Source organism: Perca flavescens, chromosome 21 (genome assembly GCF_004354835.1).
Source record: "Perca flavescens isolate YP-PL-M2 chromosome 21, PFLA_1.0, whole genome shotgun sequence".
NCBI lineage: Eukaryota > Metazoa > Chordata > Actinopteri > Perciformes > Percidae > Perca > Perca flavescens.
The window spans coordinates 10,127,655-10,142,523 of NC_041351.1; the positions used below are offsets into that span (position 1 = coordinate 10,127,655).

Genomic DNA, 14,869 nt, shown 5'->3' on the forward strand with positions numbered 1-14,869 from the left:
CTGAGCTTTCATTTTCTCAAAGGCAGAGCAGGATACACAGGGCTCGGTTTACACCTATCGCCATTTTTAGCCACTGGAGGACCATAGGCAGGCTGGGGGAACTCATATTAATGTTAAAAAACCTCACAAAGACAGAAACTACGCACTATAGCTTTCAGTAAAAAACAATGGTATTAGCATCAAAATATGCTTAAAGTACCAAAAGTAAAAGTACTCATTATGCAGAATGGCCCATTTTAGATTAATATGTATATTCTATTGTTGGTCCATTGATACTTTGCCTGTGAATTCCCCCCTGCGAAAAAGAAAATCTTATTTGTTGATTATATTTTATCAATCTGAATCTGTGAAAGTAACTGTAAGTAAAGACTAAAAAGTACAATATTTGCCTCTGAAATGTTGTGATTTAGAAGTATAAAGTAACAGAAGATTTAAATACTCAAGGTAAGTACAAGTACCTCAAAATTGTGTAAATGTACTAAGTAACTTTCAAATATATAACATTATTTTTTCAAGACCAAGTCATACACTAACGATTACCATGGTCCATTGGTTTAACAGTCTGTCTGTTTGAAACTCGCACTTGGCTTCTCTGGGTTTGATGTGATGAGGTTGCCTCTGCTAATTTAACTGATATATCTACACTGGTATATCTTTGACATCTCCTTTCTTTCTAAAGGCTCCCCAGAGCCTCTCAAACCCTTGAAAGTTTATAGATTTAAATAATAAAAGAAATAAAAAACCATGGAACAGTGGTATTTATTAAGATATGGCACATTCATTTGTCAGTATGACTCAACTCTGGACCTCCTTCCCCCATGGCATCAATACTTCACACCCTGAGGAAAATCTTATGATGTATAATAGATGATAGCACTGATTTAAACATGAATAATTTGACCTTCTCTGGGGAAATAATGAGTATGGTTAAGAAATAAAGACACAATGCATTATTTGAAGAGTGTATTACTCTATAACATCCCATCCTACAAAGCAAGGATGCAAGTGTGAGCTAGCAGTGGCTGATGTTACATCTACAGCGATTACAATTTCTGCTGAAAAATGCTTTGGGGATGCTGCTGAGCTGGTTTAACAAAATTAAATTATTGTTTATGGCTGACATCAAATAAATAGTAGATAGATGTATGTTGTTGATGTATGTTGGTTACACAAAGGTGTTGAGTTACGTGCTATCTAGAATAGCACTATTTTGCCATGCAATCTGAGTAAATTAACTAAAAACACACGCTGTGCCTTGTTGAAGAAATATAATTTGAGTAATGGCTGAATTAACAGCAAAAGAATAAGCTTTACATATTCACAAAGGGGTGGACCTGGACCTGTTCATTCCTTATTCCACAACATTCACAAACCACAAATCGAGCCATGTTTACCTCTCTAATTGATTGCTACCATAGACACATGACTCACTCACATAAATAGTCGTTATGTTTGTTCAGCTGTATAGCTGGCATTAGACAAGACTAAGTGAAACCAAAAGTCTGTATAACCGTCTAACACAGTGCTTCCCAACCCTGTTTGGCTTTTGATTCTTTTACTGAATCAATCTTTACTGGTGACCCTTGTGTCACAGCTTGCATGTCTCCATGAATTGAAAGCATACAAAAGAATGACATTCCCCTCTGAGATGGTTTCATTTCTATAGTTGTTGGAGGCCAGAAGAGGTGCAGGTATCTCGTATTTCACATTTCCTGTTCACCGTCATATTAGTTTAGCGTGTTAGCATGCTAACATTTGCTTATTGCTTATTGCTTAACATAAAGCTGAGGTTGATGGGACTGCCATTAGTTTTGTAGGTGTTGGACACAGAGCAGTAGTATTTCACAAATTATCATTTTGGCCTGATGATGGAGCTAGATAAAAAGGTAGAGGATCACCAAAATGTTTATAATTCATGCTGTGGGGAACACGACTGTCTGTACCAAACCTAATCTTATTGCAGTCCATCCAATAGTTGTCGAGACATTTCACTCAAAGCCATAAATGTCAATCTGCTGATGGCACTAGAGGAAACGTCAGAGGATCACTAGTCTCGATAAGCCAGATCCTCCTCCAAAGTGCGCTGGAGAGAGGATCACTAAAGTCAGTAGGATTCATTACTCTTAAGATTTATTTTGTGACCCCTTGGAGAATCAGGACCCTCAGATTGGGAACCACTGATGTAACATGTCTGCTTTTCATCAAGGAATCCCCTTAACTCCACCCCTCTGTCTTCCCCATTCCTCTTGTGTCATGTCACCCTACTTGAATGTTCCTCAGTAGGATTCTTAGACCTGTCAGGAGAAACCTGAGAGCTCTGCATACATGTTTTCCACTCAATAACACAGCACTCTGTGTTAATGAAGTTAGTGTAACTGGGGGTAAGAGGAGAGACAAAACACAGGAAGCCAGTGGGGTGTAAGGAGGGGGAGGATGAGAGTGTGAAGAGAAGGTTCTTATGTGGAGGATGGGTGTGATTTATCGAGAGAAAATTGAAAATGTAATCCCTACTCACATTCTACTCAGCAGTATCTCTTCAGATGAGTAGTACACTAAAAAACGATAACGTCTTGCAATACGAGGCACTCATCTATCCTGTTTTACCTCCCCACTCTAATCCCTTCTTGTAATATATGTGTAAAATCATTCCAGCTTTCAAATTATTCTGATGGCATGTTTCATTGTCGAAAAAATGACACAATCTTGGAGAAAATTGGTGAAGCTTATGGTTAAGTTATATACACACTGGCTTTAGGCATAATTATTACATATAAAAATTTAAAATAGAAAACAATAAATTGTGTGGGGGATATCAGGGTGCCCTGGTGCATGCACAGTGGATATGCCACATAATACAGCAATTCTGGATGAAAAGTCACTGTTGTACTGGGAAAAATTCTGCATTTTGTATTCTGTCCACAACTTTATTACAACTTTAGGAGTCTGTAAGGTTTTACTGGGCCCAGACAGCAGTGATGATTGGACATAAAAGGAGACTCAGGGACTGGAGTGCCTCAATCCTCATCAAAATGAGAGAGGCCGAGATTAAAGAACGGCATGAAAGAGGTGCAAAAAGATGGAAAAAATGTTCTTTCAAAAGGTACATGAATGCGTAAGGATGAGATGGAGGCACACCATATAAATTGATTTCTAAATGTGAGCTTGGATTTTGTCCTTTCTCTTAGTATTGTATTATTTTTTTATTTCTAGGAAAGCCACTTTGTATTTTGGTTTACTATTCTTATTGTGTTCGAGTGGGGTCAGAATGGAAAATTTTGGAAGATGTGTGTTTGAAAATACACATTTGTTTACTGAATTGGTGATGTAATGTTATATTTCTGAATTTAATAATTAATCATTTCTGAAAACAGAGTTAATCAGAGCTGTGAGACTGGACTTTACATTTAATATGTAGGCTGTAAAATCAAGATGATAGCTAAAAATGATGCAGAGCTGGGTGTTAATGCCCTGTGCTCTCAGCAGCCTGAGCAATCTTTTGCATCTTTTTGTCATTTGACTGAATGCTACCCTTTAAAATATAGTGACCAAGCCAGGTTTCATTTTGACCACAGAGTGCAGAGGATGCATCTTAATTCAGAATATGCATCTCCTCTGCTAAAACATAACAGCTCTGCAACAGCCGCCTTGCAGGAAAGGCTGGGGAGAGAGGAGGGGCGGGGAGTGACAAATTACCTCTCCTCACAATGCCCTGCCACAATAACACAGCCTGAGAACAAAGACTGAATAAAGTTATCTGAGAATGAATGAGGAAAGTATTTTGTGAAGCAGTAGCTGTTGTGTGTGTGTGTTTGTGTGTGTGTGTGTGTGTGTGTGTGTGTGTGTGTGTGTGTGTGTGTGTGTGTGTGTGTGTGTGTGTGTGTGTGTGTGTGTGTGAGAGAGAGAGAGAGCAAATGGCATCTCTTTGTCTCTATCACATGAACAAAGCCATTCCAGATTTCTGTTGTTAAAGTACATCGAGTACACTTATAAGAAAACATCAAGGTATAGCCCTTCAACTGAAACGACAGGCTACCTCTCCATTGATTCCTCAACAAAAAACAAATTCCACTGGCATGCTTATTTCTGACCCAGCAACTAGCATGAAATTATTATGACATTTTATTATTAACTATATCAATCTGAATCTTCATCCAACATGGCAGAAATGACTTCCTTCCTTTAGAATTTCAAGGCCCCTACTGTTGACCCAGTCACTGCCACTGTTGATGCCCCTCTAAGTTGGAATGAAGGTTCAGATCAAAGTAGGGCCCAGACTGCATACATTTTGGTGTGATTATTTTATAATCTTGACAAAAGTTGTGGAAATCAATATTAAAATGTGCCCCTTTATAGCAATATTTGGGCACGGTGACATATTAGCTTGTACCTCTTTTGGCAAGACATTGTATTTTACTTCTATAGAAATCTCCTAAGGCTCCAGCTCCTCTTTCCCTGTGGCTTAGATTTATGTCTTATGTTAATTTAGAAAAGATCAATTCTCAGTGAAAGGCAGTTCTGATAATGTTTTTTATGAATGGAATTTTTTTATTTCCTTTAACCTGACTAATTTCTCATCTTTATTTTTAATTGTATTACATTTTCTTATTTCCTGAATTTAATTTCTCACTTTTTATCTATTTATTGTATTTGTATGTTTATATTTTACATATTCATACACACTACAATTACTAACCCTAACCCAAAGACACTGTTTAGTTGTTTTTGTTGTCGGGTGGTGGTGTTTTGAACCCCGCCTGGGTATATTCATTTCTATTTTTTTTTTTTTTTTTTTTCCCAATAAAAGATTAATGAAAAAGGGACAAAAAAACGAGAAACTCCACTACATGTCCAGTTTGGTGACACATACAGTATGAATCATCTCGGCTTTCCACACTACAAGGAGGTTGAAGGTGGAATTGGTTTATCACACCCTTTGTTCTCCAAGGGCTATACACACCACTTCATTTGCTCGGCATGGGTAATAACATATCAGGAGGTGGAAAAAAGAAAAAAAACACAAAGAACAAGGGTAATGGAGGTAACAGCATGAGGTCAGATAGAATTCATCAGAGATGGATGGAGAGATTGAGCCATGAAAAAGGTGTGCTGATTGGTGACATAAGTGCATCTAGGCTACTTAAAAGGCTTTGAAATTCTCTGTTCTTGTATGGTTTTTGAAAATGCATTTTTCTCTCTTTCCTCTTTTTTTCTTTAGGCTATTTTTTCCGCAGTCTTTCCCTGGCAACTCCCTTATGTAAGGGTTCAAACGGACAGCTGTGCCCCTGGCTCTGTGCTGAATGTGTCCACTAATCCCATTCCCCACTGCAAAGACTGAATTATTTTTCTTGCACGTAATTACGTAAGTTGAATTGTATCATAAATGTCTAGACTGTCTGCAAACAACATCCCCCCTTTTACTTTACAATTTGACAGCGCAATGCAGAAAATTCATTGCAGTTACTAGGCTGTGATGGAGAACAAGAGATGTGGGCGGCATGAAAGGAGGAAAATAAATGTCCCTAAAATGAAAGTGAATCAATATGGTTGCCTGAGGATGTAAAAAGGGGAGATGAGATTGAGAGTGGAGAGGGAGGAGTGTGTTGAAATAGAGTCGGAGCAAGATTAATGGTTGTTTAAAAGAAACAGTATTCATCAGTAGTCAGCTTGCAGGTGCAGAAAGGCTGTGTGTGTGTGTGTGTGTGTGTGTGTGTGTGTGTGTGTGTGTGTGTGTGTGTGTGTGTGTGTGTGTGTGTGTGGCAGGATGGAAGTATTGCAGTGAGTTTCTACTTTGTCTTTAACTTTCTAACTTTCCCTCACGACTCTTTCATTAAATGACCACTCAAACATTATACTGATTACTTTGCAAATGAGTGTGAGACTTGATTTCTTCTTTTCATTTAAACTCTCTGCGCCTTCACATAAAACGCACGCACGCACGCACACACACACACACACACACACACACACACACACACACACACACACACAGTGATGCAACAGCACCACCTACAGGTTCAAGCATTTTTAGATTAAATTATTCAACTCACTGTTGTTAAGCCCAGTACTGTTCCTTTATTACCGGAGGCTGCTTTTTCAGGACCGCAGGACCCTAGCTTTTTTCAGGACCGCATTTCTAGGACCCTAGTTTTTCAATACACACTCTACCGAATTCGATGACCACAAACGTTTACAAGGTTCCTTCCACCACAAAGCTACTTTCTGTCCAAATATTAAGTTTAAAAAGATTTTCCCACCCAGATACTACTTGTCTTCCAATTGTTAAGAGTTGCATGTTGGGCAATCTGTGTAATTAGCATACTTAGCTCATTAACAAGTAAAATAAAGATGTACTTTTAAAAATCTATTTTAATTGAAAATATATTAAACTAATTTCACAAACCAGCCCCCAACAAAGAAAAAAAAGCAAGAAAATAAGTCAAAAAGTTTTTAATTTTGGCATTTCCACATGATTTACAGACAACCACGAGAATGACAGTTTTCATAACAAAATCAAATCAAATAATTTGTGTCTGCCATTTCTGTTCTTCATATAATCAAACACTTTCAACAGTCTCAATGATTCCTGCGAGAGATGAGAGAGATGCAAGAAAACAATAGAAATTACATTGCATTAACATTTGACTTTTCCTGACCCTTCAATATTGAAACCCACATTGTGAAGTTGGTAAAACACTACCTTTTAATTAAGTGGTCTTCCTTCTTTTCTCATTTGTTTTTCCAATCGTCTGCAGAATTCCTACATAATTACTGCTTGGTTTATAGAAAATATAAGTAACACTTAAAGGTCCTATGACATGCTAATACTGTATCTGAAGTCTTTGTGCAGAATTACAGCCACTAGAGCCAGTCCCACAATAAGCTTTCCTTAAGATGTGCCATGTCTGTGTCTGTAGCTTTAAATGCTATTGAGGAGGAGAGAGGGGGGCACGGTGGAGGGTGGGGGTGTGGCCTTGACCAACTGCCATGCTTTGCTCATTTGCAAGCCATGATGTCTCTCTCCTTCTCATGGGTGGGCCAAATTCTCTGGGCGGGCAAAGCAGAGAAAGGGGAGGTAACCTTGCTCCTTATGACCTCATAAGGAGAAGATTCCAGATTGGCCCATCTGAGCTTTCAATTTCTCAAAGGCAGAGCAGGATACCCAGTGCTCGGTTTACACCTAACGCCATTTATAGCCACTGGGGGACCATAGGCAGACTAGGAGAACTCATATTAATGTTGAAAAACCTCATAAAGTGAAATTGTCATGCCATTTAAAGTGGCTATATGAAACTTTCAGTTTGTGTTGATTCTAGCGGCCACTTTGGACAAAAGCGGTAGTGTTTTTACCAAACCTGCTGTCGTAAAGGTCTTTTCTTTACGGTGCTGTATTGCCCACTGTAAATTACTGAGTTAGCATTACCGGAAGGTCATATAGTCGCGATGAATATTTTGCTCGGACAGAAAATTATTCATTTACAATAAGATAATAAGTTACAGATGCATCGTTGCATTTCAAGTGTTGCATATGGTAACTTGGCCTACTTTGGATGTCTCGTGAGCAAAACCGGGTATCACTGTCACTGTGTCACGAGCTGTAGCATTAAGAGATTGTTGTAGCTACCAACGTAATAATAACTTAGATTTATATAGCACATTTCACGAAACCCAAGGACACTTTACACAAGTAACGTTACAGGGGGACAAGGGAAAAGAAAGGCCAAACAAACACGGACTAAAAGGAATAAAACGTCTAAATGGAAGGGGGACGCAATTTAATGTTGGCTACTGATGTACAACCACATCTAGCATTGAAAAGTTATTTTATGAATGAAATAGACATATTACATAGCCAATTCAGGGACGTGTTTGAATCATTTCCAATCCCGTACTTATCTTCATCTGTTGAAAGCCCGACCGAGTGTGACTTGGATTTCGCCCGTTTTCTTTCACTTTCCCTTTTAGCTTAGTTGTTCTTTGTTAAATTTTCTTCTTTTCTGTGATGGCCCTGCTCCAGTATCAGCCATAACTACAGCAGATAACTTCTAAAAATATAATACAATTATACCTATATAAATAAATCTCCTGCTACCTTTTACCTGGCTGTATACAATAACACAGGCTTTTCCGGTGTTACACCGAAATCTGTGACCCTTCAGAATGTGTGCTCTGTAGCAGTGTCTACCTGCCGTAAATCATTCTGACTTCGCAGGAAAAATCGGACAGGGCAAAGGCACTGATAAAAACTATATAAAAATAGCGTTCTTTTCACTGTTTATCTCGTTTGCTGTTACAGGTCATTTATGATCATCAGATGAAAAATTACACAGTTTCAGAAACATTCAAAAGGTATATATAGTCACTTTAAAAAAGATGCATTCATTACTACTTCTAAATTAAGATATTAACTAATATTAGTAAACAGTTGATGAAGATTTCAGGGAATTGTGTAAAAAAAACCTGTGATGCTAAAGTGTCCCAGGTATAACAATGAACATTAAACAATTCATGCACACTGAAAACAGTGAAGACCAACCCTAGTTTAATGTGCTGGCTATAATGAATTATTATAGTCATTCAGTTAAGTAATATAATACACCTAGTTGGGCTCACCAAATATAGCTCAAATGTTACAGTTTCATTAAACAAATACTTTAGGCTAACAGTTAGAAAGCTATCATAAGCTAACAATGATTGTAACATTAGGAACTTTAAGACTATTAACGTTAGTTAACTTACTCACACTGTACCTTTCTGTCCTATTCAAGACACCAACTGTTTCCACAGTTTAAACAAATAAAAAATAACCTTATTTACAAATCAGTAATGTTACTCACACATGGCTTGATGTGCTCTTTTTCCATTTTTGGTGGAAATGCGGTCCTGTTGCATTAGTTATTATGAATCCCACTCGCTTTCTTGGTAAGACCCGCCCTCTAGTTAGGGTCCTAGAATTGCGATCCTGAAAATGCGGTCCTGAAAGCGTAGCCTCCGGTACTGCAGCTATATTTCTGTAATAAACTTCCAACTTTTAATCAAAAAGAAGTAATGCTTTATTCATGTCAAAATGCTCAGGAACATTCAGCCTTCATGCATACAAAATTTATGTTGCTCATACAATCTTGTGTTATTAGAAAATCATCTTTCCTACAGGCAGCAAACTGAGTGAATGTTCCCAATAAATATTCAGTACAAAGTTAAAGGAATACAGCAGGAATACTAGAAATACCCTCGTGGCCACAAACACAAAAACACAGAAATGTGTCTGTCCATCATTTGCACTTGTATGTGAGGTGTTTGCGATGATAGTGGATCCACGCAGGAGCTGCAACAAGCCCGGTCAGGAAGCCGATCATAGCGCCCAGACTGCAGGAAACAGGCCAAACCTACAAGAAGCAAGACAAGTGAGTCTGATCGTTGGACTGATAGATCAAGGAGCTGAACTATTAGATAAGTTAATCATTTTCCCCTACACTGTCTATATTTGTAATGTTCTGTTAATAAAAAGGAACTAAAAGAAAAAAAAAACAACAGTACTACAGCGTTGTCATTTAGAGTTATGCTTCAATTACCACTGTCTTCTTCTAGTTTGCATTTCCCTACAGTCATTAAGCAGAGAACGCCCTTTGCAATTATAGTTTTAATCTTTTTGCTTTTTGTCATTGTCAAATTAATTAAATAAAGAGAAGGCTTTAATGGTTACTGTTTAGAAAAATAATTTCAGACTTATGGAGGTTGTATTAAATACTGTTCAGTGTTGAATGGAAACGACTGGCTTCTTGTTAACAGAGGAAACTGTGAAGGAACTGTGCTGCATGCCAAAGGACGTCAAACAAGATGATTGGCAATGAAATGACAGAAATATATATATATATCTCATATATATCACTGGAAAAATTCGATATTAGAAACTAGCTTACATTTTTTTTGTACATTTACTGTCGTTTTATAAATCAGTAGTTCTCAACATATATGACTTGTGAACCCTTACAAGCTTTATCTTCTTGCACAGTTTGCACTGTCTAAGGGTTATGTCCAGTTCAATTAAACACTGATTCTTGAACGTACACATGTTCCACCAAAAGAAAGTTCCTTCCTGAGTCTATTTTTCAGCCAAACCGTGGCTTTTACCGGTACTTGTGTGTGTGTGTGTGTGTGTGTGTGTGTGTGTGTGTGTGGAAGAAGGTCTGGCAAAGTGAGACTTATGGTGGGTTTGTTCAGGACACCCCCATCTGTCGCTAGCAATGATGACGCAGTGATTAGTGACGATTCTCTCCGACCAATCAGTAGTCTGCAGGTTTTCACGTCACCTTTTGGTATCACCTCAGCTGGCTTGGAACCTCAACGGAGGTGATACTAAAAATAGTACCTGTTGGCAGGTACCAGGGACTTTTTTCATAATGGAAAACCAAAAAAAGACGAGTGGAGTCAAGGCGAGCAGGTACCATGTAATAGAAAAACGCCATAAGTATCTCGTGACCCAGATTTATCTTCTGACTCATGGTAGGGGTGCCGACTGAAATCATAATGCCTTAATCTGAATGAAATTGAAGTTTAAATATCAAAATCAACTAAAATAAAATATAACACAAAGTGAATGCAAAAAATAAGATTCTGCTCATCATCGTAATGGCTTGCCAATTTACTGAAAGGATCTTCAGATTTTATGATTTTAATGGGCACAGTGTAATGTTGTCTAGACTATAATATTCTTGTTTGCTTAAGAAAGTTTTTAAATCATTCCCAGTTTATTTATGTCACAGTATAGCATTTACAGCTGTACGGTTTACATTTTCTAGTTGTTTCGGGTCCTCTAATACCACTAATTCCACTTTTTGTCTGTGAAAGTCTTCTTTTTATTTCTGGTAGCATTTTTGTGAATGAAACTTTCCCAAAAACTGAGCGGAGCAGGCAGCCTTATTTGACAGTTTTAGGGGCATCAATTATGGTAATGATAAAATCTCACAAACGTGCACCTCCTCCTCCACAGGTGGCATTCATCACAGAAAAAAGGTAAAAGAGGTTCACAATAAGAATATTCAAATTGTTCTTGCACGAGGCCCAATATTAGGATAAAGTTTCCACGTATACATTTTGTTTATGAGAGGATTTTAACGGTGTGCTGACCTGCCATGGCCTGTCCCAGTCCAGTGGTATAGGAAAGGCTCCAACCCAGGCTCCTACCACTGTGCAGGCCACTGTAATCTGTAGACAGGTGTCCCACACAGACATAGCTCTGGAGACGGAGACAGAGCAAAGCAACATCTGTTAGTATATTCAATTTAGAGACACAAAGTAAGCATATGAAACACATGACAGAAGGACAGGGAGCAGTGAAAAAAGAAAGGCAGACTGTAAGCTCACCCATGCCGGCTGAACACTCGTATCCAGGCCTGGACATTGGGGCCGAGGACACAGAGACACCTCAGTGTGGTTAGAGAGGTCAACAGCACAGCGAGGGAGAATGTCTCTAAGGCGGATCTGGAATAATGAATTGTAGGGTATAAAACTTAATGCAATCAATAAAACATACAGTGACAAAATTAAAATATGTAAATATGTAGAATGTCAGAAAAATAATATCACCATGTGCAGATACTTTGTATATGCTGCATTTATTCACTTGTTATTTAACCAGTCAGTAATGGGTGATATATTTCAAGTTGCTCAAATTCCTATCCTGGTAATTAACTTACTTTCTGCAAATCAAAAGAAAATAACTAGTCCGCCTTTACTGCCCTCTGTTTTTTTTCAAATGTGTTTTACATCTCTTTAGTATACATACAACACATGAACATCAGCAGTAACTCACTCAATCAGTGGAGCTCCATAGAGAACGACCACAGTGTGGAAGAACAGGCACGACAGGAAGAAGTACAGACATGAGCGAAACAACCTAGACAGCTGCAGAAAGAAACGGGTGAAGAAAGTTAAGGTAAATAAATCATGCAAAAAAAAAATAAAAAATATAAGTTCACAAAACTTAAAGTTAAAGGGTGCAAGGTAGAGCCTTAGATACCCAGGTATGAATGTTTCTTGGGCTTGAAAAGTTCCCCACGAACTTTGTAGCTGTACATGCAGGTTCATTAAGCTTCAGCAGTCCAAGTTATTTTAAACCAGGGCTTTAGACTTTTCTGTTTGCTAACTTTTATTTAATTAAAATTGGGTCTAATATTCATCATCATCATCATCAACTTTTATTCCAGACTCAAGGTCCATTCAAAAGACACAGACATGACATACAACATACCTTAAAAACAGATACAAAGAAATAAAAGCCAGAAGAAACAACAATACAACATTTCTATAAAAGACACTTATACCAGTGTTTCCATAGTGATGATTGGTATCGTATGGCACTAAACCTAGGATTTACTAATAGCATAACAATGCTATTTTGGGAGACATTCAGGCGACAAATGAATTTGTTGAGACTCCTCAACAATGCCTGGAAGGTGCTGACCCCTGCATTACAGAACAGGTCACTTGCACTAGAGCACCTGGGTTTGTTGAGCAGTATCCTCATACAGTCATTATAATCAACCTTAAGCTTCTGCATGCTTGCCTTTTTGAACTTAGTCCATAAGGGAGAAGTATACAGAGGAGTACAATAAGTTTTAAACGGACTCATTTTGACGTCATCCGTGCACATGTGGAATTTTCTTACCAACATGTTAGCTTGGGCATATAATATGCGACGCTGCCTGAGTATATCCTCATCATCAGATAACTGATCTGTAATGTAGTGACCCAGATATTTATTTGAGATATTATTTTTATTAGATATTAGATTTTATTACAGACACTCATCACTTGTCCTGATAGATAAGTCTGGAAAACAAATGTTTTTGTCCGCTTTTGTCCTACATATCAATACTGCACTCTTTTTACCATTATACAACACATCATATTTCACTCCATATTCAGTGCATATATTCAGTAGCAGCTGAAAACCAGCACTGCTGGGAGAGAAAATGGCCAAATCATCATCCTCATCATCAATATTCATATCATACACTGCACTGTAATTATTGTTATTATTATTTTATCTTGTATTATAACCTTTTAAATCCTGTTTAAATGTGTCTTTTTATATTGCCTTGTATTTCTTATGTTCTATGTAAAGTACTCTGAATTGCGTTGGTGCAAATAAACTTGCCTTGCTCTGGCCTTGTGTTTTATACAGTTTATGCTTGTGACCTTGTATAGAGAGGGCCTGACCCCTATAGGTTGGGATGGAACCAACTGTACAAAAGTAATAAAAAAATAGCTAAACCTCAACCAGCAACAACCTGAAAATTATACGTAGCCAAACATGAATGCACCACAGTATTAGTAATGTAATATATGTTAATAGCCTTGCAGTTAGGCCTACTGCAGTCAGTACCTTTTCTTTTCATACTTTAAGTAGGCTACATTTATCTGTAACGTTGCTTCTGTACTTTTACTTGCGTACGATGCAGGACTATTACTTACAGTATTAAAATAAAGACATAAAGGAAGTCAGCACCTTGAATCCAACTGTGTGCTTCTTGGTAGGGGGTGTGATTCCAAGCAGCCAGAAGACGGCGACACTGACCGCGGTGACCGCACCGGACACCGAGTAGAGCCACAGCAGGTGAGTGCCGTACACCGAGAAGCCCGGGACTAGTGCCGCAGGTATGACGGTCGCCATGAACACCGAGGCGGCGATGATGGCGTGAGTGGACGCCATGGCTCTGATTTCATGGTCCCACATTACGAAGAATGTAACTATCTGCAATGGGAGAATAAAACAATAGACACAACTGAAATAAAATAATTCCAAATGTTAATTTAGCAACGGATGTACAGAGTAGGTTAAATCCATTGGGTGAATTTTGCCCTGGACCTGCCTTCCGTAAACATGGAGTGACAAAGACTTCCGCTTGGACTTCACAATAAAGGTCCAAAGGTATCCTTTGCAAAATGCAAACAGCTCATTAAATAAAACAGAACAAAAGAATAATATTTTACTTTGTTTCAATTATATCTTACACCATCTCAATGTATAAGGTACGCACATACGCTTTATTGTTTGTAAAGTCCATGGGTATTCATAAAAGCCAATGTGCAGTGTCTAGTCTTTTTAGGAAGTTATAATGTAGCATATTGCTATGGAACAAAAATAAATATTTTTTTAAAGATCTGACCTAATTGCAATGGCATTATTAATGGCATCCAGTGAAAAACTGTAAAATAAAACCTCCCTTAATTTATTACACATTTATTTCAACACTTTGCCATTCGTTTTGCCTGTTCAATGCTCCATGTATGATATTTCTGGTATATTTATTTTTTATTCCGTTTCCCTTAATCAGAATCAGAATATATCTACATTATCAAATGTATACAGGTAAACCATGCAATTACTTGTAGAATTTATAATAGATTGTTGCACAGTGTTAGTTGGGTTTTACCATTGATTGACATGTCTGATTTGCCTTTTAAATACTCTTAAATACCATGTAGCCTAGGCTACTTAGTATTTGACCATAGTGACCTCTACAGTCTATTATATTGACCCGTACAAGGGCAAATGCCACCTTTAGCGGACTTTTAATTTTAAGGAAAATTATGAGCAAACAGGAAGTATTATTTTGTAGAAAAACTTTAAAGCCCACCCTATAACCAATCACAGAAGGTCAGTGGAGATTTCCTGGGATATTCTGTGACGGACGGGAGTATCACCCAATGGAATTTGAGATTGTCACATCTTTGACCAATCAATCTGTTGCAAATACGAGAAAGTGGAAGAAATGACCGGAAGTTTACAAACAGTAACCGAGCAAGCTAAGATTTAGCTAACATTTTTATTTTATTTTGACCAACCGTGGAAAAGTATCGGTTTAAA

At 37.8% G+C, this 14,869-nt stretch overlaps 2 protein-coding genes across 2 annotated transcripts in view; one reads left to right on the forward strand and one right to left on the reverse strand.

Annotated features, from left to right (window-relative positions):
- Window positions 1-8,452: 8,452 nt before the first annotated feature.
- pigf (phosphatidylinositol glycan anchor biosynthesis, class F) lies at window positions 8,453-13,909 on the reverse strand. Its single transcript, XM_028568280.1, has 6 exons — window positions 13,872-13,909; window positions 13,508-13,753; window positions 11,810-11,901; window positions 11,362-11,478; window positions 11,125-11,233; window positions 8,453-9,383 (listed from the first exon to the last, which is right to left on the reverse strand). The coding sequence occupies exons 2-6, from the start codon at window positions 13,733-13,735 to the stop codon at window positions 9,270-9,272; spliced, it is 660 nt and encodes a 219-aa protein (XP_028424081.1). The 5' UTR covers window positions 13,736-13,753; window positions 13,872-13,909; the 3' UTR covers window positions 8,453-9,269.
- An 831-nt stretch (window positions 13,910-14,740) lies between these two features.
- cript (cysteine-rich PDZ-binding protein) overlaps window positions 14,741-14,869 on the forward strand; it is a 3,710-nt gene continuing 3,581 nt past the window's right edge. The window contains exon 1 of the mRNA XM_028567878.1: window positions 14,741-14,869. This exon is cut by the window's right edge and continues 33 nt beyond it. The gene's annotated coding sequence lies outside the window, so the exon portion shown is untranslated.